Source organism: Hibiscus syriacus, unplaced genomic scaffold, assembly GCF_006381635.1.
Source record: "Hibiscus syriacus cultivar Baekdansim isolate YM2019G1 unplaced genomic scaffold, ASM638163v2 tig00116971_pilon, whole genome shotgun sequence".
In the NCBI taxonomy this organism is placed as follows: domain Eukaryota; kingdom Viridiplantae; phylum Streptophyta; class Magnoliopsida; order Malvales; family Malvaceae; genus Hibiscus; species Hibiscus syriacus.
The window spans coordinates 2,793,254-2,816,749 of record NW_024063495.1 but is presented as its reverse complement, the minus strand read 5'-3'; the positions used below and the strand labels follow the sequence as shown (position 1 = coordinate 2,816,749).

The 23,496-nt window shown below is 31.8% G+C and overlaps 4 protein-coding genes across 7 annotated transcripts; 2 read left to right on the top strand and 2 right to left on the bottom strand.

Annotated features, from left to right (window-relative positions):
- Nucleotides 1-187: 187 nt before the first annotated feature.
- On the top strand, nt 188-2,488 carry LOC120191714. 4 transcript variants are annotated; one of them, XM_039194633.1, is made up of 4 exons: nt 188-439; nt 517-588; nt 679-753; nt 1,997-2,488. In XM_039194633.1, exons 1-3 carry the CDS (start codon nt 272-274, stop codon nt 733-735), a joined length of 297 nt encoding a protein of 98 aa, XP_039050564.1. In that variant the 5' UTR covers nt 188-271; the 3' UTR covers nt 736-753; nt 1,997-2,488. The 4 variants fall into 4 exon arrangements, with proteins under 4 accessions (XP_039050564.1, XP_039050563.1, XP_039050562.1 ...); XM_039194632.1 differs by lacking the exon at nt 1,997-2,488 and adding an exon at nt 1,682-1,967; XM_039194631.1 differs by lacking the exon at nt 1,997-2,488 and adding an exon at nt 1,012-1,177.
- Nucleotides 2,489-3,236: 748 nt separating this feature from the next.
- Nucleotides 3,237-5,118, bottom strand: LOC120191712 (endochitinase EP3-like). The gene is made up of 2 exons (XM_039194629.1): nt 4,675-5,118; nt 3,237-3,701 (listed from the first exon to the last, which is right to left on the bottom strand). Exons 1-2 carry the CDS (start codon nt 5,072-5,074, stop codon nt 3,295-3,297), a joined length of 807 nt encoding a protein of 268 aa, XP_039050560.1. The 5' UTR covers nt 5,075-5,118; the 3' UTR covers nt 3,237-3,294.
- A 4,476-nt stretch (nt 5,119-9,594) lies between these two features.
- Nucleotides 9,595-10,989, bottom strand: LOC120191690 (endochitinase EP3-like). The gene is made up of 2 exons (XM_039194603.1): nt 10,550-10,989; nt 9,595-10,051 (listed from the first exon to the last, which is right to left on the bottom strand). The coding sequence occupies exons 1-2, from the start codon at nt 10,944-10,946 to the stop codon at nt 9,645-9,647; spliced, it is 804 nt and encodes a 267-aa protein (XP_039050534.1). The 5' UTR covers nt 10,947-10,989; the 3' UTR covers nt 9,595-9,644.
- Nucleotides 10,990-16,220: 5,231 nt separating this feature from the next.
- Nucleotides 16,221-17,531, top strand: LOC120192123 (arabinosyltransferase RRA3-like). The gene is made up of 3 exons (XM_039194958.1): nt 16,221-16,241; nt 16,379-16,491; nt 16,595-17,531. Exons 1-3 carry the CDS (start codon nt 16,221-16,223, stop codon nt 17,529-17,531), a joined length of 1,071 nt encoding a protein of 356 aa, XP_039050889.1.
- Nucleotides 17,532-23,496: the final 5,965 nt, after the last annotated feature.

Sequence of the window (23,496 nt, the reverse complement as noted above, 5' to 3'; positions counted from 1 at the left end):
GTGTTACTAAGTCTGTAAGAAATGAGCAAAAGGTAGAAGTCATGTTTTGTGGTCTTGCGGTCAGGCCAAAAAGGTATGGAACCAAGTTAAATAAAAACAAAACGTAATATTAAATATAATTTAAAAATATAACTAGGTTAGCAAAACAGAAATACGGGAATATGTGGAGTACCAAATATGTAATTTACTCTTTTTTATTTCACAACTTTCTAAACAACCTATCGAAAACAGAAAGGAGGAAAGGAAAAATACCCTTCAAAATTTGGCCACCATGGGGAGGAGCAGTTGGAGCAGAGGAATCGGAAACGTTAGATCATTCATCGGAAATTCGATTGGGGGTCTTCGAGGCGGTCCCAATATAGCTTCTTGGATCGTCGCCGGCACTCTCGCTTATTTCCTTTGGGTGAAACCCTCTCAAGATCTCAAAAGTCAACAAGAGGTTTCTCCTCCATCAAAATTAAACTTAATTTCTCATTCTTTTGTTTTAAAACAAAAGATTTATCGCTGATTTTGTAGGAAAGAGCAGCTCTTGCAGCTTCAGATCCTTATCGCTACGTAGAGAAACGAAAACCGATTCCTGATCCCCAGGTGTTTAATTTAATGCCCCTTCGATTTTTTTTTTCAAAGATACATTAAAATTAAAGCTGATACTCGACTTCTTTTGTGTGTGGATGACAGGAGAATGGATTGATATACGGCAACAAGAAGAAAAATGATAGTAAAACAGAGGAATAATGATTCTATTACCATTCTGTAGTTTGGTTTTTCTTCTAAAGTTCCCTAAAGCTATGGAAATTGGGATATGAAATTTGATTATGTAGTATTTAGTATGATTATGATTACGATAATCTCATGATAGCTAAATTCAGCATCCATCCTCTGTACTTAGGCTCTTTTAATAACCATTTCTATTCCTTGTTACAAGTTGGAAGAATGTACTTATCTACAAAATAAGTCGATTCGAGTCTCTTAATACGATCCATGTCTTCTCTTCAATGGTGCTTTCTTTAGGGTGTGCGGTGAGCTCAGGTTGGGTCATTTTGACCTCAGATCACATTGAATTATGATAATTTCAGTCAATGGAGAGGCAGACAGTTTAGCAAAGAAAGGGATAGGTTGACTGTATAGGTTCAACTGTGGGTTTTTTGGTCCAGTGAGAAGATTTTTATGGCAGTTGGAGTGTTTAAGTTTTATGTACTGAATTTTAGTGTAATTGTTAAATCTTATGTAATTTTTCAGTATCAATAAAAGTTCTAAGGCACTCTTTTCCTCCTTCCGCTGATTAAGGAGCTTAATCTAAAGCTCTAAAGGGGGGGTTTTTAACGAGGCCTTCCATTTTTATAAAAAAAAGATAAAGTCGAATTGAGCTGTTGTCTTGTCGAGTTTGCATCCGATTCTGGTTATGAGTTTTGGTGAGTCAATCTAAATCTCAGGAGATTATAAGGGTTTAACTTTTCAATCATCAACTGAACCTTTCCTGATCTTATAAGTCTTTCTCATTGATCACAATCAATTGCTAAACTATAATAATATGCATTTCTGCATGCTTAATGATTCAATTGTTGAGGAAAACTTTATATTTAAATGCATGCCTATATTTAGACAGTGATTTATGTTGCTAGTTTGCTTGTGCCACTATAAATTTATTTCATCTGCAATCATTTGTGCGCTATGCATGTAGGTAAAAACAAATATGTAAGCCATGAGCCAGCTAGAATTGTTGTGGACATGCATGCTTAACCAGCTGAGAGATATGTTGTTCCGACTTTTCATTTTTTGTATTCATCTGTATAAAACCGTGCATAAAACCTAGACCATGTATGATAAAACAGAAACCAAATCATTTGTATTATTAAAATGAAATCTAGCAGGTTAGATTAGGCTCGGGATCCACACCGAGCTGGTTACAGTAGCCAATATAGTTCTTGAGCTCAACTTGACCCAACCTGCTTATACTCGTACTGTAATTGATCCGGTATATAAATGCATGCAATAGACAATCTCCAGAGTATACATTTATGGGGCGAAAAGTGAGGGATCTTAAGTCCAGTTTCGTGCGTGACAAGGCTGAAGAAAGCTGCAATTTCTCGCTGAGAATCATCGACTGATCCAATTCTCCCGAACCTAGGGTAAGGACCGAGAGCTTGATATTGAATAAAAATTCTTCCCTTCACAACCGGCTTCTGCAACATCCATAATCGTTTTAAAGAATTGTGGCGTAACAATATCAGCCACCGATACATTGTTCAAAGTCGGCGGTGGATTACAAGGACCCTGCTGGAATCCTGTGCTGCGGTAATCATTGCCGGCTCTGCAAAACTCCCACCAGCTATTCGCAACAGCAGTTTTGAGCGCCCTCTGCTGTTGCTCCGGCGGCAATAATTGCTGCCAGAAGAATGGTTGGTAAATGTTTCCTCATATTGGAGAAAAGAATATTGAGATTCTTTTTCTTTTTGGAACTGAACAATGTGTTTGATGTAGAAGAATGACGGGGACGATTTGAGATTTTATAGAGTACAATTGTAAGTTTATTCATTTCCTTATACTCACCTGAGTTTTAGTAAATTTTGCCTAAGACATTAAAAGATCCATTAATGATCAACTATATGTAATATGATTGAGTTAATTACATTACACATCTTCAAACTATAAACTTTATTTAAAATTATCTCTAAACTTTTAAATATTTTAATTTTCATCCCTAAATTACAACTCTCATTATAACTTGATCTCTAAACTTTTGAACATTCTAAATTTATCCTCAAACTATGACTCAGATCTCTAAACTTTTGAATATTCTAATTTCATCCCTAAATGTTTGAATGATTTTGAGCAAAATTATTGGAATATTCAAAAGTTTAGGGATCAATTTAGAATGAGAGTCATAATTTGGAAATCAATTTAGAATTTGAGGATGGAATTAAAATATTTCAAAGTTATGGATTAATTTAGAATGAAGATCACCGTTTGAGAATTATGTGATGCAATTACCTTTCGCTTATGTAATGAGATAGATTATTAATTCCCTTAAATAAAGTAAAAAATTCAAATCTTAATATTATAAATAAAATAAACTAAATTGAAAAAATCTTTCTCGTAAATTGCATAAAGATTAGACCATGCATGTATATATAAAGAAAAAAGAAAAAAAATCTTTTGTATTATAAAACTGCAATCTTGAAAAAGGAGAACATACGAGTCAAAAGTTTCTGCAGCGGGCATTCAACAATATATGGTTACATCTTCTTCATTCAACATAATCAGAAGTGATATATATTTTAAATTTTTTGAAATCTAACAGGTTAGATTAGACCCAGGATCGACACCGAGCTGGTTACAGTAATCGGTATAATACTCAATTCTCCGTTGAACGGTAGTGGGGTTTCCACCATCGCACTCCAGAGCTCCATTAATGGCACGAATAGTTGCCCCGAACCCTTGATTCGTGACCGGTTGAACAAAGTTCACCCAGTACCACACGGCAGTCTTGAAGGAGATAACCGGGTCGGTGGCGACAGTTTCCGGTGAGTTTAGTCCGTCGAACCCGATGTTGTCGCCGGCTGGGCCGTAGTTGAAATTCCAGGATAGTTGGATTGGTCCTCGGCCATAGTAGCCTCTGTTAGGGCTGCATGGATACTGTCTGTTGGTTTCATCGCAGTAGTCCCTTGTGGCTCCGTTTATCTCTTCTATGTAGCAAAAATCTGCATTAGAAAACAGAGAAGATTTTGTTATTATTCAAGTTATAAGCAGCTTGATATCGTTTAAATACGTTTCGAGTTCGAGTCTTTGTGTATATTGAAATTCTCGTAAGGAGATTGACCCACCAAAATTAAGTGTGCAACGCGAGTCGTTCCGAAATAATCATGATGAAATCTTAGGAAACGGAGGGACAATTAACAAAAAAAAAATTGAAATTTTAAAAAATGAGGTTCAACTTTTAAATTTTTTAAAATTAAATTTAATATTTTTTATCATTTCATATGAGATCAAGTCAGGTTCATTATAATTAGGATGGATTAAAAATAGCATTAGGGTACGGTCAAATTCATTTTAACTATATTTTTGTCATTCGAACTTGATTTGATCCGACTCAACTTAAGAAAGTCTCATCCGACCTGACATTAGATTAGAATTTCGAGATATAAACCTAAATTTAATTTGATCCGACACAAATATATATATATTAATTTTATTCTACAAAATAGAGACCTAGTTGAAAAAACATAGAGAGAAGAATATTGTAGTAGTTATTCCTAAATACATAGATGAAAATTATATTATTATCTCGAGTCGGGTCTGAGATTTTTCACCTTAAATTTAAAATCCGACCTAACCTTACTCTTTACAACACGCAACTCAAAACCAACTAATTTTTTAAAAAAATATGATTATCAGATCGGATCAGGTCAAAATCTGTCGAATGTAGATCAAATTACCATTCCTAATCACCCTTAAAATTTTTAAATTATCATATAATTTAACTATTTTTATTATATTTTCTATTACGATATAATTTTATATTCTTAAAATTTTTAAATAACTTTCTAAATTCACACGTATAACGTAAAACTTATAAATCCGTTTGTGATTATATTACTAATGTAATTGATCCATGCAAGACATAGTCTCCAAAGTAAACATTAATGAGACAAAAAACTTGGTGAGGAATCTTACGTCCTGTCTCGTGGGTGACATGGCCGAAGAAAGCCGCGATTTCCCGTCTAGAATCGTCGACGGATCCGATTCTCCCGAACTGAGGATAAGGACGGAGAGCTTCGAGAAATGCCGATCTCGAATAAAAATTCTTCCCTTCACAACTAGCTTCCGCAACATCCAAAATCCCATTAAAGAACCGCGGCGTAACGATATCCGCCACCGAAACATTGTTCAAAGCTGGCGGTGGATTGCAAGGGCCCTGTTGGCACCCCGTGCCGCAGTAATCGTCGCCGGTTCCGCAAAACCCCCACCGGCTACAACATAGACCTTGTTCGCAACCGCAGTCTTGAGCGTTCACCGCGGTTGCTCCGGCGGCAATAATTGCCGTCAGAAGAATGGTTAGTAAATGTTTCCCCATATTGGAGAAAAAAATTAGATTTTCTTTTTGGAAGTGAAGAATGTGTTTGAAGGAGAAGAATGGCGGGGCGGGTTCAGATTTATAGAGTGCAAATTGGTGGCGTTTGAAAGTCAACATTTTGGGACGCGGAGTTAGGGCCGCGGCGCGATTGGTCAGACTTTGACTTGCTGCGCGTTTGCTTCTCGCTAATATGAATGACATGACCAAGTGAGGATCAGAATCCATAAATCGAATTTGCTAAAACATTAAAATTATTAAAATTATTATTAAATAATTATTAAATTTTATTAAATTATTATAAAATAAAAAAAATTATGTAATTGTTATAAAAGCGGTCATTAGATATATCAAAATTTTATATTTATGATAATGTTGTAATAATTTGTATAATATTTTGATAAATTTAATAATATTTATAATTTTAAAAAATTTAATAAAAATTTAACATTTAAATATAGTTTAATGATTTTTATGTACTTTACTTTTTTTCATTTGGTCTTTGAAATATTAATTTTAATTAAAATTTGATAATTTCTTTAAAATTAATTTATAGATTAAAATTTTAATCTTTTTTATAAAAAATATAATATTATATGATCGAAAAATTTTAAATATTACTATTTTGGTGACGATATAATATAATCAAAATAAAATCGAATATGTTTTTGAGGTCAACAATAAATCTTAAAATCTCAAAGGGTTATTATTATTTTAGTTCATATTTTTTTAGAATATATTAAAATATATCATTTATAAGTGTAAGTATATAACTTTACTATTATTTAAATTTAAAATTTAATAAAATAAAATCTTAATTTACTATCATCGAAGTTATTTCAATTTTGGTCCTAGGTTTTATATCCACCAGAAACACTCATATTCTTTTCTTAGAGTCTTCCATTTTCCTCCCTCTACATAAAATTAGGATTATTCTAAACCCTAAACCTTAAACCCTAAACCCTCAAAAACTTAATCAAAATTATTAAATTCAAATAGTTGAAAATAAAGCACTAAAAATTAAAAGAAAGTTCCTTTGAATTATTCAAACCATATTTTCAAAATTATTTCTTCTGGTCCAAAATTATTTGCAAATTAATATTTTCTTTTGAATTATTGGATGCAAGAAATTAAAGTGATCCTAACTTCTGACTTTTTTAAGTCATACATAACTTTTATCAACGTCAAATTCAACTCTTCAAAATTAATATGCCAAAAATAATATTCTCATTTCTGTCTCACACACATATATTTTGAATTTATTCTTAATATACCAGAGGTATTATTATTATTTAATATGGGCTTTGCAATTATAAGAAAATTATTTTTATTATTTTTACTTATACGGAATCAAACATTATAATAAAAAATAAACAAAATCCACGTAAAAACTCATCGAGTGATTCCAATGATACGTGACAATTTATTCTCCTTCGATGAAACATAATATGAGTGTTTGAAATATTTATAGAAATTAAATTTACACACGATAAAACTTGAAATAAAAATAAATTTAAAAAGAATTTATGCACTACGAGATTCAAAACAAGAGTCAATATATCTCTTTTATTCTCTATAAATATGGAGCGAATACAAGATAATATTTGCATAAAGACTCTCAATTCTTTGATAATGAAGGATCATACCCCTAGCATGCACAGTGCTCGAACCATGAACCTCAATGGATAACAACAAATTTCTTAATCATTGAGGTCGCTTAGTTTGTACCTATTTTAAATATTTTATTTCTTATGATTTTGTATCTTTATAATATAACTAGTTCAAAAAATACTTGCTTATTTATAAAATGTTTTGCAATTTGCCTAGTGGATGTAGGGTTAATTAAACCAATTAATAAATGTCTAATTAGTGGGTTAAAGTTGAAATCAAGTTCTTAAAAGTTTTAAATAATTAAATTGGGTTCATAGTAGGGTTTGGCGAATTCATTTTCATAAGCACTTATGAATTATTTTTAGGTTTAGTTTAACGTTATATTTGAAAAATATAATAGAAACGTGTTTTGAAAAAGATTTTTTAAATTATTTAGTTTAAAAAATACAGTTTTAGGTGAAAAATTATATAATTGTTGATGGAGAAAGTTTTAGTGACTTTTTTATTTATTTATTATATTTGATTTGAATAAAGAGTTGTTTGGTATAAGGGAAATAGAGAGTAGAAAGTCTGAAGATGACGATAAATAGTCGTTGAGATAAAAAGTCCAAGAGAGAAAAAGTTCTTTTTACACCTTACATGGGTACTTATATATTAGTTTTTAGTGTTTATATCATACCTAAGGTGATGATGAATATTTGTATGTTAGGGGTTGTTTGTTTACCTCTTAATTGAATCATTAAGATCTGAACGTTGAATCGGACCGATTCAGCGCGTTTGGTTCGCATAATTTCTTCGCTCTGAATGATTTAGAGTTGTTGACCGATTCAGACTTAAAACTCACGCCTAATCATTCAGACGCACGCTAATACCCTTTTTCTCCCTCTCTCTTTATTGTTTACTTTCGCTCATGAGCAACAGCTAATCTTCCTACTCCTTCTCAAGGTAATCTGAACTATGCTTTCCTTTTGGACTTTGTTTTTAATCGTCTCAGTTATTGGTTTTTCTCTCTTCTTCCTTTCTGAAATTTGCTGGAGCTGAATTTTTCATTGTTTGATATGTTTCTTTGCTACTCTGTTTGACCCTTTTCCCCCTTTTCTTTTTAGGGATTTGGTTTAGTTCTTGTTTTGAAAATCCCTTTGCTTGTCGTTGGTTCTCAACAATCCCGTTTCTAAGGTAATGTTCTCTTTAATTTATTTTTTCTTTGATGAAGCCTTTTTAATTTTTATATCTTATGTCCTTCTTAAAGAACATGTTACCTTTTCCCGACTGTTTCTTTGGTTGTGTTCAGAAATTTAGTGAAGGGTTTTGATTTATGTTTTTATTTTTTGATACTTAAAAATGGGTTTGATGAATTTGGGATCTCTCTATTTGTATCAATGCTTAGCTTTGATGAATTGTCGGGTTTTTTTTATCATGCATATTGGAATTAATTCATGCAACTTGAATGACAGAGCTTCCGTTTGCTTGCGGCCGGCTTCAACCATATGTTGTTCATCTGCTCTCCTTCCGCTCATTTCTGCCAACTGTCGGTTGCTACAACTACTACCCTTTGGCCTTTGCTTCCGTTTTTCTGCTCAGTGCTCACTGCTACTGGTGTTTAGGTACACATGGATTTCTCTTCTTCTTTTGCTACTAAGCATTGTTTTGTACCAAATGCCATTGATGTAAGCCAAGGGAAAAACATCAAACTTACATGGAAAAAGGACTTATATATACTGTGAGTGCAATAAGTTCCATTGCAAAATAGTGGAGAAAAATTGGTATAATCCTGGAATTTTAGGTTCAGTGAATAAATTTGTCTGCTCCTTAATAACTAATTTTATTCTTGTGTAGTAACCAATTGACTAAAGCATCAGTTTTTTAGACTAGAAATTAATAGCCTAGATATGTTATTAGACCATAGAAATTAATAGACCAATGGATATATGAAGTTCTGGTCCTCTAAATATAATGTGTATTTTATAATGTGTATTTTGGATTAAAAATGTTGGGCTTAAGTTTGGACTTTTGGGATGATTCAAGGAGATGTCTTTTATAATGTGTATTTTGGATTAGAAATACTCATTGGATTAGAAATACTTTTTGGAGTAGAAATACTTTTTGATAATTAGAAATTCTTTGGATTAGAACAAAAGAATACTTTTTGGAGGTGTTTATTATTTGTCTAGAACAAAAGAATGCTTATTATGTATTTTGTTTCATCAAAAACATAAACCACTCTTTTATGTCATTTCATGTTAGTAGATTTGTTTATTATGAATGTTGATAATTTGTCAAAAAAATTTGTTTTTAAGTTACTTGATTTTATATTTTGTTATGATTGTTGATAATTTTGACAAAAAATGTGTTTTTATAAACATAAAAAAGTAAAATATTTTTTAGTATTTATTCACAAGGTAAAAACAAATATATATTTTGGCACAAAATCATATAGAAGGGTAATATGGTCATTTTTGGTCATTCAGACCAGACATTCAGATGTATTATCAAACAAATTTTCTATTCAGAACTATATCATACAGAGCCTTAGTATGCTAAACCATTCAGTTTTAACAAACAACCCCTTAGTATGCTAAATATATCTAACTATCATAAAATAGAGTGCAAATCACGTGAATCTATCAAATGTTTTGTAGTTATTCGAAAAATACAAAATTTCACAAGATTTATGAAATTTCAGAGATTTAAAAGAATGATAACAAAAACATGACTTTATGACGATATTAAAGAGAAGTACAACAATGAAATCAAATAAGAGAGAAATTAAATTCTTCAATTGTAGCTGTTGAAGTATATTATTAATCCATACTTTCGTTACTATTCCATTTATTCTCCTTTAAGAAACAACACCAAATCGATCTGATCATTTTCCCCTGTAGCAAGAAAATGATAGCATTTCTAAAACGTTATTGCATGAAAATTAAAGCTGCAAATTTCAGTACATAAATTGATTAAAACTCTAGCATCTGAGATTATCACCGGGAGCAACACCAAGTTGGCTACAATACTCGGTGAATAAGTTAACTCGAGACTCGACCTTAGCGGTATCTTTACCGTCGCATTCGAGGTCACCATTAATGGCTCGAATAGTTGCCCCGAACCCTTGGTTCATTACGGATGCCACATTGTTCATCCAGTACCATACGGCGGCCTTGAACGAGATAAGAGGGTCATTGGCCACGGTTTCCGGTGTGCCTAAGCCGTCGAATCCGATATCGGAACCAGCTTGTCCGTAGTTATAATTCCAGGTTAGTTGTAGTGGTCCACGTCCATAGTAACCTTTGCTAGGGTTGCATGGATACTGGGTTTTTGTCTCGTCGCAGTAGTCCTTCGAGGCCCCACCCTCTTCTTCTATGTAGCAGAAACCTGTAAACATCTCAATAAATAATCGGTTAAAATAAATAATCGCGTTAATTTATTTTTAAGCATCTCAATATTCTTTTAAAAGTATATTACTTTTTAAAATTTTACATTAAATTTATTACAAAAATCTCAAAATTTATTGGGGTGTCTCGTTATAACTGATTTCGTCTATATTTGTTGGTGTTTGGAAGAAGAAGATGATTGATTATGAGGAAGACAATAGAAAGGTGGATAAGATCCATCTCTTTCTCGATTATATTGAAAGGTATGTATAGTGGACTTTAATATATGTGCTAATTATAAAGTTATTATGATTAATCTAGATAAATCTAATAATAAGACTTTAATTTTTTTTTTTATGATAAATTACGTGAGTCTATAATTTTTTTTATATACGAATTTTATGCGTACTGCATGCTATAGTTGACTAGAGACGTAGACTAAGTCAGAGACTCTAATAAATAAAGTGACATGACTTTAGCTGGTGAAAGAGATACTTACGTCCAGTTTCGTGGCTAGCATGAGCAAAGAAAGCCGCGATTTCTCGCCTAGAATCCTCGACCGAGCCAACCCTTGCGAACTGAGTGAAAGAACCGACAGCATCGAGGAAGACTCCTCTCGAGTAGAAATTCCTTCCTACGCAAGTCGAAGCCGCCTGATTCAAGATCCCGTTGAAGAAGTCCGGCGTAACGATGTCGGCGATCGAGACGCCGTTGTTAACACAAGGACCACCTCGGCAATTCACTCCACAGAAATCCGGACCTGTCCCGCAAAACCCGAACCGACTGCAACACTGGTCCGGCGAGCAAGTGTTGCCACACTGAGCCATTGCCATTCCGGCCACAACTCCTGCTAGGATAATAGCGATGAAGCTTGTTCTTGTGGTGGAAATCGCCATTTTCTGTTTTTTGATGCTGAGAATTGTGGTTTGGGTATGGAGATTTGCTGGATTTTGAGAATTATTTATAGATTTAGAGGCAAAGAAATCAAAGAACAGGAGTAAATGCTTGTTTCGATCGGGCGTGAAGACTACGGGTCTTTGGGGGGCCTAACTTTGACGAGTAAACATGAAAACGACGGCTCTGGTTCTCGGAAGGCAATAGGAAATTTCTTTGGTCACGCCTTGAATTTTCTACCTCACTCAATTATTCTGGATCGAATTTTGCAGAAGCTTGTTACAAAGGTGACCCTCTTAATATTGTTTTTTTCATTCTTAATCTAGGATTCGAGCTCTCAATATTGTTTAAAGGATTCGATGTCTCATCTCGTTAAACCAACTAATTGTTATCTAAAATAGACATAGATTTATCGACTTTCTCTACTCATATAAAATAAATATATATATTCTTCATATTCCTTTTTTACATTACAACTTTATTTAATAAATCAATTGTTATTTAAAATTATAAAATATATTTTTAATTTTAATTTTTTTTAAATATAACTTAGAGACAAAGTATTTATGTGAGTATAAAAGAGCATGATAGGAAGAAAGAATTTGTAAAAATATTATAGTAAAAAACTAAATTGAATAAAATGTAAAGTTGAGGAACTAAATTAAAAAATTAAATTTATTGTTAAATAAGAATTTGAATTACATAGATATTTTATAGTGATAGAGGTACATGTGATTCTCATTTGATAAAAAATAGACTTAAAATAGAGGAATTAGAGGTAGGAGGAATTAAACGTCAGTGTTTGATCAAGTCGAGTTGAATGAAGTAAAAAAATTATGAGTTAACTGAATTTATTAAAATATATAAAATTCAAGTCAAATCAAAATAATTTTTAAAATTAAATCAAGTTTTTCTTACCCTTACCATCATATTAGTCGGGATGAAGTTATAAATGAATTTTGAAAGACTAAGTTATTTAAACTTTAAATGAAATATAAAAAATAATTTAAAGATAAAAATTACAATTACAATATAATTTTATTAATTTTAAAATTGATAAATATTAAAAATAATTAATTAAAAGTGAGATATTATAAACTTTTTGTATAAGCTAATAAACTCCCAACCATTTTATTCATTTCATCGAAGTTATTTAAGGCCGTATTAGATAGTTTCTTCAATTGAAGTCAATCTCATTCGTTGACTTTCTATTTCTACAACATTTATTTTAAATTTATGAAGAGAACTTGACATATAAAATAAAGGACAAACTATTGAAATGGTCACTTTTATTTTATAAGTGTTCATTTTGTCACCAACTTTAAAAAACTAACGTTTTGATCACTTACGTTATCAATTTATAATGTCTTGGTTACTTGAACGTTAAATGATATTAGTTGATCACATGAAATGTTAGTAAAAGGGACTGGTTTTAATTTAACCTCTGAAGTTTAGATAAAATACTAATTTGACCCTTAAGTTTAGATAAAATATCAAATAAATCTGATCAAAGTGCCCCATTGTAGATCGTTGCTCACCACCATTGTCCTGAATGTAAATTTGAATTCTAATATCCTTATTTTTTTTAAAGAATATTAATTATTTATTATTAAAGTTTAATTTTAAAGGAAATCAAAGGTTCTAAGTTAGATTTTTAAAATCCAGAATTTTTTTTAATGAAACAAACATCATATTTACGTTCAAGATATAAAAAATAGACAAATGCTTATTTATAAACAAAAATTAATAGAAGAAATCAATTAACACACTTTGCATCATCTAAGTCAAACAAAACTCTACAACCCTAAATGGGATTAATTTGCACCCATTTATCCCCACATAAAAGAAAGCCTTTTAGCTTACACATTTATTAATTATTAAATTGATTTTAGTTTATAAAAACCTTCCAAACTCTATACTGTTCTCATGTGGGTTGGAATTGTTTTAAGCACTACATTTTTCTCAACAATATTTACATATAACTTACTTTGAGCATCAATTTCATATTCGTCACTTAATCGTTTTAAACATATTATATACATTTTTAAAGGACTTGTAGAGTAGAATATAAAATCGTGATTTTTTTATTATACCTCCAATTTTGTCAACGAATAATACACCTCAAAGTTTCAAAATATCTACTAACAATAAATAAAAATGATAGGTCTAGACATCACTATTATTATTTTTTTTGAAAATTAAGTATAGACATTAAAATACGTGAGATGACAATTTACTACAAGGATGAAGCTAGGATTAAATGTTGAGGGGGCAAAATTATTTTATATCAAAAGAATAAGAATTTATTAAGTACTTGAATCTAAAAACTATGAGGGATAAAAATCTTATTTGAATAATATTTAAATTAAAAAGGACTTAATATTATACTAAAAACTTTGAGAGGGACAAACACCCCTCCCAAACACTAAGTAGTTCCGTCCCTGATCTATATATACTATAACTATGTTTCTTCTGTCTTGTCATGAGATCCATATATGGTTAATCTTAACGTATCTGTTAAAAAGACTCAATCATTTGACAATAAATGCTCAAAAACTTCTATAAATATCATGCTTGAACCCTAAACATCTAAAAAAATATTACTATTCCTTAACCACTAAGGTTAGTTCATATAATTATACATGGGCTTATTCATGCATGCGTTGAATATCGTGCATATGTTTTGGTTTTAAAGGATTGTGTGAGAAGAAGAGTTATGAAATCAGTTTCTATTTCAAACGATTTTCGAACAAGTACTATTTTATGGATAAACTTTCTTCTATCACCTTTCTATTTAGGACAAATTACGTCATGTAATATCGTACTTTAAACGTTAACTCATTTATATCATCAAACTTTCAATTATAGCACTAACATTTATTTTTAAGTATAATTATGCCACTCCGTTGTTAGTGACTTAACGGGACAATGACATTGCAACTGCGCACTGTGACGTTACTAATGTGATTGTCTCACCAAAACGGCGTCATTTTGGCGCGACCGTTTTGGTGCTCAAAAAGCCCAAAATGATGAAATTGGTTTCTATTTCAAACGATTTTCGAACAAGTATTGTTTTTATGGAGAAACTTTCTTCTATCTTAGATATTGCCCTAACTTTTTTTTAAGGAAAATTACATCATTTACTATCGTACTTTAAGCGCTGATTCGTTTATATCATCAATCTTTCAATTTTTTTAATTATAGCACTAACGTTTATTTTTAAATACAAGTATGCCACTCCGCTGTTAATGACTTAACGAGAAGATGACATTGTTGTTGCACACTGTGATGTTACTAATGTGGTTGCCTCAACAAAACAATGTCATTTTAGCGGGACCATCTTGGTGCTTAAAAAGCCCAAAACAACGTCATTTTACTGATGGAAAAATTGCTTTCCCCAAGATTTGAACTAAAGACCTTTAAGAGCCAAAACTAAACACCCAACCACCAAGTGAACTTAAAAACTTATTTTAATTTTAACAAAATTATTATATATGTTAAATAGTAGTTTGGATTAATATCATTATTTCATATTATTATTTTTTATAAATATATTAGTTTATAAATGGTATCAATTATTTAATATAATTTCTATAATCATATTATTTTATAAATATTATCTATAATGTTATTTTCAAAAATAAATTTATTTCCCTAATTATCCCGAGAAATCGGTGTGAGATTTCGCCAATAACTATATCACTAGTCGTCGATCACCGTCAGCCACCGTATCGATTGCCTCTTTCGATCTTTAAACTCCAAAATACATCAGCAGATTCGCTTCAACCTCCTAAGCACAAATCCAGCCTTGGTTTCATTGGAAAAAGCCCCAAACTTGGCAAATTGATGCTGAAATTCTTCGACTTATTCACATTTCGATCTCCATCGTTCACTGTCGGATCTTCATCATTTTGAAATATGTCGGTCTTCTCACCAATGCACATCTCCTCACTGTTCGGATATGTCGTCTGAGCACTGGAGCCACCATCGTCGAAAACCCAAAGGTAAAGCCACTGTCCAAGCATCTAGTTAGTGTAAGGATAGTAGAAAAATAATATTATAAAATAATAGTTTTTTTAAAAAAAAATAATTCTATAATATATATATATATATATTAATTTTGTTAAGATTAGGATAAATTCTTAAGTTAGCTTGGTGGTTGGGTGTATAGTCTTGGTTCATAAAGATCTTTGGTTTGAATCTCATGGAAAGCTTTTTCTATTAATAAAATGTCATTTTGGGATTTTTTTAGTACTAACGGTCATGCTAAAATAACGTCGTTTTGGTGAGACAACCACGTCAATAACGTCATGACATGCAGCTGTCATATCATCGTCGTGTTAGGTCACCAATGGCGAAGTGACATAATTACACTTAAAAGTAAACATTAATGCTAAAATTGACAAAATTGATAGTATAATACTATAAACGAGTCAACACTTAAAGTTTGGTGGTATCTGGTTTACTTTACCCTTCTTTTTAATTTGTAAATGGGCTGAGGATAATAAACGTTGAGGCAGTGGACAACTCCATATAACGTTTCCTCCAGCTTGCACCCAAAACTCATTATCAAATTAACTTAGGGTATGCATTCTTCACCGTAAAAGTACACATCCACCCTACTGAATCACTCGGTGGACGCCGAGCTTCTGGTCTCGATAACACCACGGTGCAATCCACGATATCTAACCGGAACCGTACTGTTTTTTCATTGCCAATAGATGCTATCCCATTACGTCTGTTAAAGATCTCCAAGTAAAGGGAATGTGTGCTAAGGTTATTAAGAGAGCCTCTCTTAATATTTGAAGGAAATGATTTGTTTCCTCAAGCCATAAAAGGATTCAGCAAACTGACCCTTCTGCTTTTGGATTAACCAAAGAAAAAGAAGGCATGGAAAATGAAATGGAACATGCAACAAACTCAGCAAAAGTTTGTAAATGGAAAAATGATGCCTCTCCTAATACTTGTTGATCTTTTATTGAACTTTAAAGGTATAAATACAATAACTAAAAGTTGACCATCTTCTAAGCTGGAAATAAACAAAATGATAATAGTAAGGGTTAATTGTTAAATGAAAATGTATTCTTTAAATTATATAGTTTTTTTTTGTTAAATCTAAATTTTATAAAATATATTTTACTTAAAATTTTCACCAATTTCTTGACAATGAAACACTTATTTACTTTTTTTTACAATCAAATAATAGTTTCAAAAGAATTAAAAAAAATAATTATTAGACTATTAGTGTATGTTAAGTGTGATGAGAGTATGAATGAATGCGTGAGGCAGTTGACAGTGTTAGTAATCTGTTAGGCTGTTAGTTTCAAGTTGTTAAGGCAGTTAGAACTGCTGAGCAGTTACAGCTTTGTTAGATGTGCAAGTGTGTATATAATGCCAGCTGATGTATTGCAAATAATACACTTTATGTTATCAGTATTCTGCATATGTTAATAGATTCAATATTCATTCATTTCTAAAGCTTTACATAGCTTCCTGCTCATCTCTTGTTCATGCTCACCTTGCCAATGATGGCCCCTTTCTCACATGGTATCATTCGCTAAAAGATCCTGGCGTCGTTTACTCTTCTGTTGTTGCGCCGACGATTGAGTTTTTTTTTCTCAAGCTGTAGCTACTGTAGACTTCATCGCAGGGACAAAGCGCAGTCGTTTCGTGGATCTCGAATCACCATAGCCATTGTGATCGGAGTTCTTCTTTGCTGTCTCATCGCTTTCTTTTTCCCTCACGGCCTCATCAATCCCACTACCTCCGTTCAAAACCATCAAATTGGCAAATCAAGTTTCCATATTGGTTCTTCGTCGTGTGAATCCTCGGAGAGGAGTAAGGTGCTGAAGTCTGAAATCGTATCACTATTAGAGAAGAATTCCGAATTAAAGAAACATGTCAGGAATATGAAGGAGAAGCTACAACTGGCCGAACAAGGAAAAGATAATGCCCAAAAGCAGTTTCTGGTTTTGGGTGAGCAGCAAAAAGCTGGACCTTGTGGTACTGTCAAAGCTTTGCGGACTAACCCGATTGTTGTCCCTGATGAATCTGTGAACCCAAGATTGACTGTGATCTTGGAGAAAGTTGCTGTTCAGAAAGAGATTATAGTTGTGCTTGCAAATTCAAATGTGAAAGAGATGTTGGAGGTTCAAGTTTCTAGCATCAAGAGAGTTGGTATACCGAATTACCTAGTTATAGCTTTAGATGACAATATTGAAGAATTCTGCAAATCAAATGATGTCCCAGTGTACAAGAGGGATCCGGATGCAGGTATTGATGCCGTTGGGAGAACAAGAGGCAATCATGCTGTCTCTGGGTTGAAGTTCCACATCTTAAGGGAGTTTTTGCAACTGGGTTATAGCGTCCTTCTATCAGATGTTGATATAATATACTTACAAAATCCGTTTAACCATCTTTATCGGGATTCTTATGTAGAGTCCATGACTGATGGTCATAATAACATGACAGCTTACAGATATAATGATGTCCCTGTTAAGGAAGAGAGTATTAATTTCAAAGAAGATGATATTTGGAGTTCCTCCGTGATCTCATCCGACGAATCTAAGTCCATCAGACGTTTTTGATTTCATCGGCACTTCTAATTCAAGTCGAACGGAAGGAAGCAACGACACTTTCGATTCAAGTCGAACGGAAAGAAGCAATGACACTTCCGATTCAAGTCGAACGGAAAGAAGCAACGTCACTTTCGATTCAAGTCGAACGGAATGAAGCATCGGCACTTCCGATTCAAGTCGAACGGAAGAAAGCATCGACACTTTCGATTCAAGACGAATGGAAGAAGGCGTCGCACTTTCGATTCAAGTGTTCATCTTTTTTCATCAAGAAGGTTGAGAAAACAGAGAGAATATTAGACTATTAGTGTATGTTAAGTGTGATGAGAGTATGAATGAATGCGTGAGGCAGTTGACAGTGTTAGTAATCTGTTAGGCTGTTAGTTTCAAGTTGTTAAGGCGGTTAGAACTGCTGAGCAGTTACAGCTTTGTTAGCTGTGCAAGTGTGTATATAATGCCAGCTGATGTATTGCAAATAATACACTTTCTGTTATCAGTATTCTGCATATGTTAATAGATTCAATATTCATTCATTTCTAAAGCTTTACATAGCTTCCTGCTCATCTCTTGCTCATGCTCACCTTGCCATTGATGGCCCCTTTCTCACAATAATGAAGAAAATATTTATTTTATTTTCTCGACAATCAAAATCTAATAAAATATTAAAGAAAATAAAAAATAATCTAAGAAATTAAAAGAAAAATAGATCAAGAATAGAAGTGTTCAAACAATTATTTTGATCATCGACCAACTGAATCAACCAAAATTGAATTAACTGATTTTTTTGTTGAACTGTTAATTGAATCAATTTTCTCTTAAATTAATTAATCAAACCTATTAAATTTATGTTAATTTGGTTGTCAATTGAATTAACCAAAAAAATTATTTTTTTGGTTAGATAAATTTAAATGTAATATATGTATTTTTTTCATTTGGTTAAAATTTGATTGAATAGTAAAAGTTTAATAGATCTAATATGGTTAAAAATAGTTAGGTCCTAATTATTAATGGTTTAACTTAAAAATATATGTATAAATAACATTTAATAATTTTAGTTAAATAATTGGTTTCGAATCAATTTAACATTAAATGATCTAACATTAATTAATCATTAACTGAATTAAATTTTGGTTCCTTAGTTAATTCGATAAAAATCAAATAATCAACAGTCTTAAATTTCACCGTACCAGCCATTTACAATTCCATAATCGATAATCCCCTTATTTCTTTTTATTTGGTCGTCTTTTATTTTTCAAAGACTCCACCATATGTTTTTGGGCTAAGGATATAAACTTTCTATTATCTTCTATATATTGCTCTGATATTTTATTAAATAAAAAAATTATATTTTTTCGAAATATCAAAATCTAAATCCATATAAGATAGAACAACATAAATATTTTTAATTACATATAAATTCGAGTTTTTTTATATTTACATTTTTTCTCTTCAATAATAACTCTACTCGATACTTGTCTAAAAAGATATTGTAACTCGAAATATTTTTATCCACCATTTGAACCTAACTTACCCTTTCTTCTTCAAAGGTACCCATAATCGAGTTTTAACTCATTCATGTCCACTTCCAAACTATGGATACACAAATAACGACTGATTTAAAAATTATTTTTTAAAAAATTCGATCCGATCGAGTCAAGTCGGAACCTATCAGATTTGGGTCTCATACTCATCCCTAACCATGATCAAGGATCCCAATTTTCATCGTGACGAACTATTGTCCCACCACACAAACTATTTCAACACTCAAATTATTATTATTAAATTGGTTTCTCAATTCATTGAGTACCACTAAACACTATATAAAGAGACACACCACCTACAAACATTCCAGACACACAGAACAGTAACAAGTGATCAATTTAACTTGCTACTACAAAATGGAGTCCTGCAAGAAGATCGCTCTTCTCGTCGGCACCGTGGCATTGGTTCTTCAAGCCACGGTGCCTCCGACGACGACATTCGCTACTCGTAACGATGTTATGTCATTAGTCGTTGGTGAAGCGAAGAACCCCAGCAACTATTTGGCCATGGTTTTGGATGTTAACCGACCTCGCAACTGCATCCCTAAAGGCGGTTGGTGTATGTTCGACATAATGGGTTGCTGTAAGCCTTGCGGATGCCTTGCAGGGGTTTTGCTGGGTCGCCGGTGAAGATTGCAACCGTGTCGAAGGAAGATGGGCTTGTATTGTTATACGTATATTTGAATAATGGACCTGTTGTGTTCTTGTTTGGTTTAGCTGTGTGCATTGTTGTAAGAATTTGGTGCCTGTAATAGTACTGTGTGCTCCATTGTTATCGGTATGCGATGCGTGTTGTTGCTGGTACAATGTTTAAGTATGAATGACAATAATATATAAGATTATTTGGATATATATTAACCAATATTTATGGGTATTTGCATGTCTTTGCTAATGTGGAAGCCAACAATAATTCTTATTCATTTTATTTAATGTAATATGTTTTTATTCTATTCATCACCTTCTTCAAAATTATAATTTTTTGACGTTTCACGTTAAATTTAATGGTTTTTGAAGTTGGGATCTTTGTCAAATTTGAGGGATTTGTAGTATCATCTTGAAAAATCCAATGGCGAGAAGCATCTGTTCCAAGAGAAGAATAATATATCTCGAAAATAATCTCATCATATGATCATTGAAAGCGATTAGACCAAGAGAAGGTTAAAACTTTGACTTGATTTTTTTAGATTTTGAGAAAAATCAACTCAATAAAAAGAAATTGGAACATTTTGGTGCCAGTTTTGTCGTCAACGATTAATAACAATGAGTGACAGTCGGGAGAGATTAGGGTTTTATTTGAAGGTAATCATCACAATGTTAAAGATTAAATGGTCGAGTGACTGAAAAGTCATTAAAAAAGTTTAGTCTATAATTGCAACTTTCTATATTCCAGTGACAATAGTTGAAACGTGATTAGGATTTAGTAACTAAAGGTGTAGTATAATGCTACAAAACCAATTAGTTGTCTGTTGTACTTGTCCCACTCAGTGTTTTATTATCGAGATGTATTCTGATATACTAAAGGTTAAATTATATATTTAGTACTTAAATTATTGCTTTTATTTAATTTAGTACTTAAACTTTATTTTTTTAAATCATATCTAACGTTTAGTTTAAGTTTTAGTAACGTTTAGTTTAAGTTTTAGTTTGATATCCTACGTTAAAAACTTAGTGGCATCGATGATGTGGAATTATTTTTCCTTTTTGATATTTCACGCTTCTTGTGATATAAATTCCTCATCATCGGTGTCGTTAAATTTTTAATGGTAGCCAGGCACCAAACTGAAATAAAAACTAAACATTAGATATAATTTTGGAAAAAATATAGTTTAGGTACTAAAGCAGAACAAAAGTTATAGTTTAGGTACTAAACATGTAGTTTATCCTATAATTATTAAGTTTTGTGCAAAATTCACTTTAAGCCCCTCTTGAATATAATTTATTAAGTTTAGTCGTTTTAGCATAAGGTTTATTTTTTATCTTGGTCCCCAACAATTTACACTTTTAATCTCGCCACCAACAAAAAGATTTATGGCTTCACCCCTTGTCGACACTCGTTTTTCGTCCTAAAGTTTAATTATTATTATTATTATTCCATTTTATTTTGCAGATCCAAATACAACAGGCCCAATCGGGGCCCCAATTACAAAGGGTCATCTGACCCAAACCCGGAGCCCATCAAGATCAAGACTCAAAGGCCCAGCAAGGAACCGACCCAATTCAAGTAACCTGTACCCGGTCCAATAAGCAATCCGACCCAAACCCGGATTCTGCTAATACTGCCAACACCATGCTGCTGCCTCACCTCTAAACCACCAACCGAACACTGCCAGCATCTCATCCCCTACAACATCCATCACCCCATCACCAAAATACCAAGCAATGTTAGAAAATATTATGAACTAATACCTACTATAAATATGGGATTATATAAACCCGAAAAATACATGAAAAAATTAGCTCCCTTTTTTATTTTCCAGAGAAAAAAGCAATAATATCCGATAATTTGAGGTATATTTTGTTTCTCTTTTCCTTTTTATTCTCTATTTAGTTCGAATGAAAAATAAAATAAAATAAATAAAAACCAAAAATTTGCATGAAAAATAGAGAATAAAGGGGATAGATTTATTACCTTAGTAGAGGGTCGAACCGGGGCTAGTTAGTCGTCGCCAGAGTTAGTGGAAACCAAACGATCGAGTTGTTTTGAGAGTCCATTAGGGAGTTTTTAGGGGGGTTTCGCATAGAGTGGTCTAGGGAGGTAGATCTAGTTTTTTTTTTTTGGTGTTTTGGGTTGATTTGAGGTTTTTAACCGTCGTGTGCGACGATCGAAGCGTGGTAGACCGAATTTACGCGAGAGAGAGATGAGACTTTATCTCTCTCCTTTTTTTCTTGTTTTTGGTTCAAATGAAAAACAAAGAGAATAAGTAGTATATATAGATAAAATTTTGGGTAAAATTTCTCTTAGGTCCCTCACTTTTGGCGTGTTTTTGCAAAATGGTCACCTGTAGGGATCAATTTCATAATTTACCCATTTCTATTTTTACTATATAACATTTGGTTAAATTATTGTTTAGCCTCCTAATTTAGTCATGTTTTTGCATGTTAGTCACCTGTAGCGACTGTTGTGTAATTTACCCATCTTTATGCATGTTACATATTTTTTAGGGTTATTTTCCATATAGTCTATGTATGTTTAACGTGTTTTTGCATGTTGGTCATGTGTAGTGGCTGTTTAATTTTTTCAAAAATATTTAGGGACTAATTTAGTGATTTTACATTTATTGTTCGAATATGTATATTTTAAGATAAAATTAGAATATTTAGGAAATAATCCCTGAAGTTTCTACATGTGTATATTTCAAACCTCAAGTATGTTTTTTATTTATTTTAATTCAGCCATGTAATTTTAATTTATTTAATTTAGTCCCATGTTTTATTTATTTTTATTCCTTGTAATTTTAACACTTAATATTGAAATATTCATTTTAGTCCTTTGTCTACTTTATTTTGTTCTAATTTTGATATGATAGTTTGATCATTTATGTTTTAGTTTTACTTTATTTTTATTGTAATTTGTGCATATTGTTTGCATATGAATTCATTTTTATCCTAATTTATTTTGTAAGATACCTCATGAGCATCACTTGACTCGATATGAAATAAATTGACTAAGGGTAATATTCAATCATTTTAATATTGTCGTAAAGTGATTGTCTTAACGTATAAGAAAGTTACTTTCGATAATTTTAAATGAAAGTCTATCTCATTTAATGACACGAATTAAATCGATTTCATTTTAAAATTCAGGAATTGAGAAAAAAATGTTCTTTTAATTAAATTCATCGAGAAAAGACTGTTAAATCGAATCTAAGATCTCGTATCGAGATATTTAAATAATTGAACATTCTTATTCTCATTAAATATCGGTAAAGTAAATAATTAATTACTTGTTTGTTATGCTTTTTATTTGTTTTATTTTTTTTCATGTGTTTTCCGATAGATTTTCAAAACAATAACATTTGAATCGACATTAAGAATAGTAATATCTTTTCGTTTCGGTCCGATTGATAAATGACTGCTTTAAGGTACGAGAGGTCATTTATTCTCGATTGGAAATCATTAGATATTATCGTTTTCATTCGAATCGCTGTGTAATTTGAAGACGAAATAGTAATCTATTTATTTCAATTGGGGTAATAAATGATTGTTTTAATGCACAAGAGGTTATTTATTCTCGATTGGAAATAATTAGATATTATCGTTTTTACTCTTAAAATTATTTTTGGGTGCTATTATTTTGAAATTGGTAATGAACTTTAGAATGAAATTTTGATATTTCTTTATTTCGATTGGAATAAGAATCGATTGCTTCAAGGTATGAGAGATTGATTATTCTCTATAGGAAATAAGTAAATATTATTATGTTTCATCCAAAAATT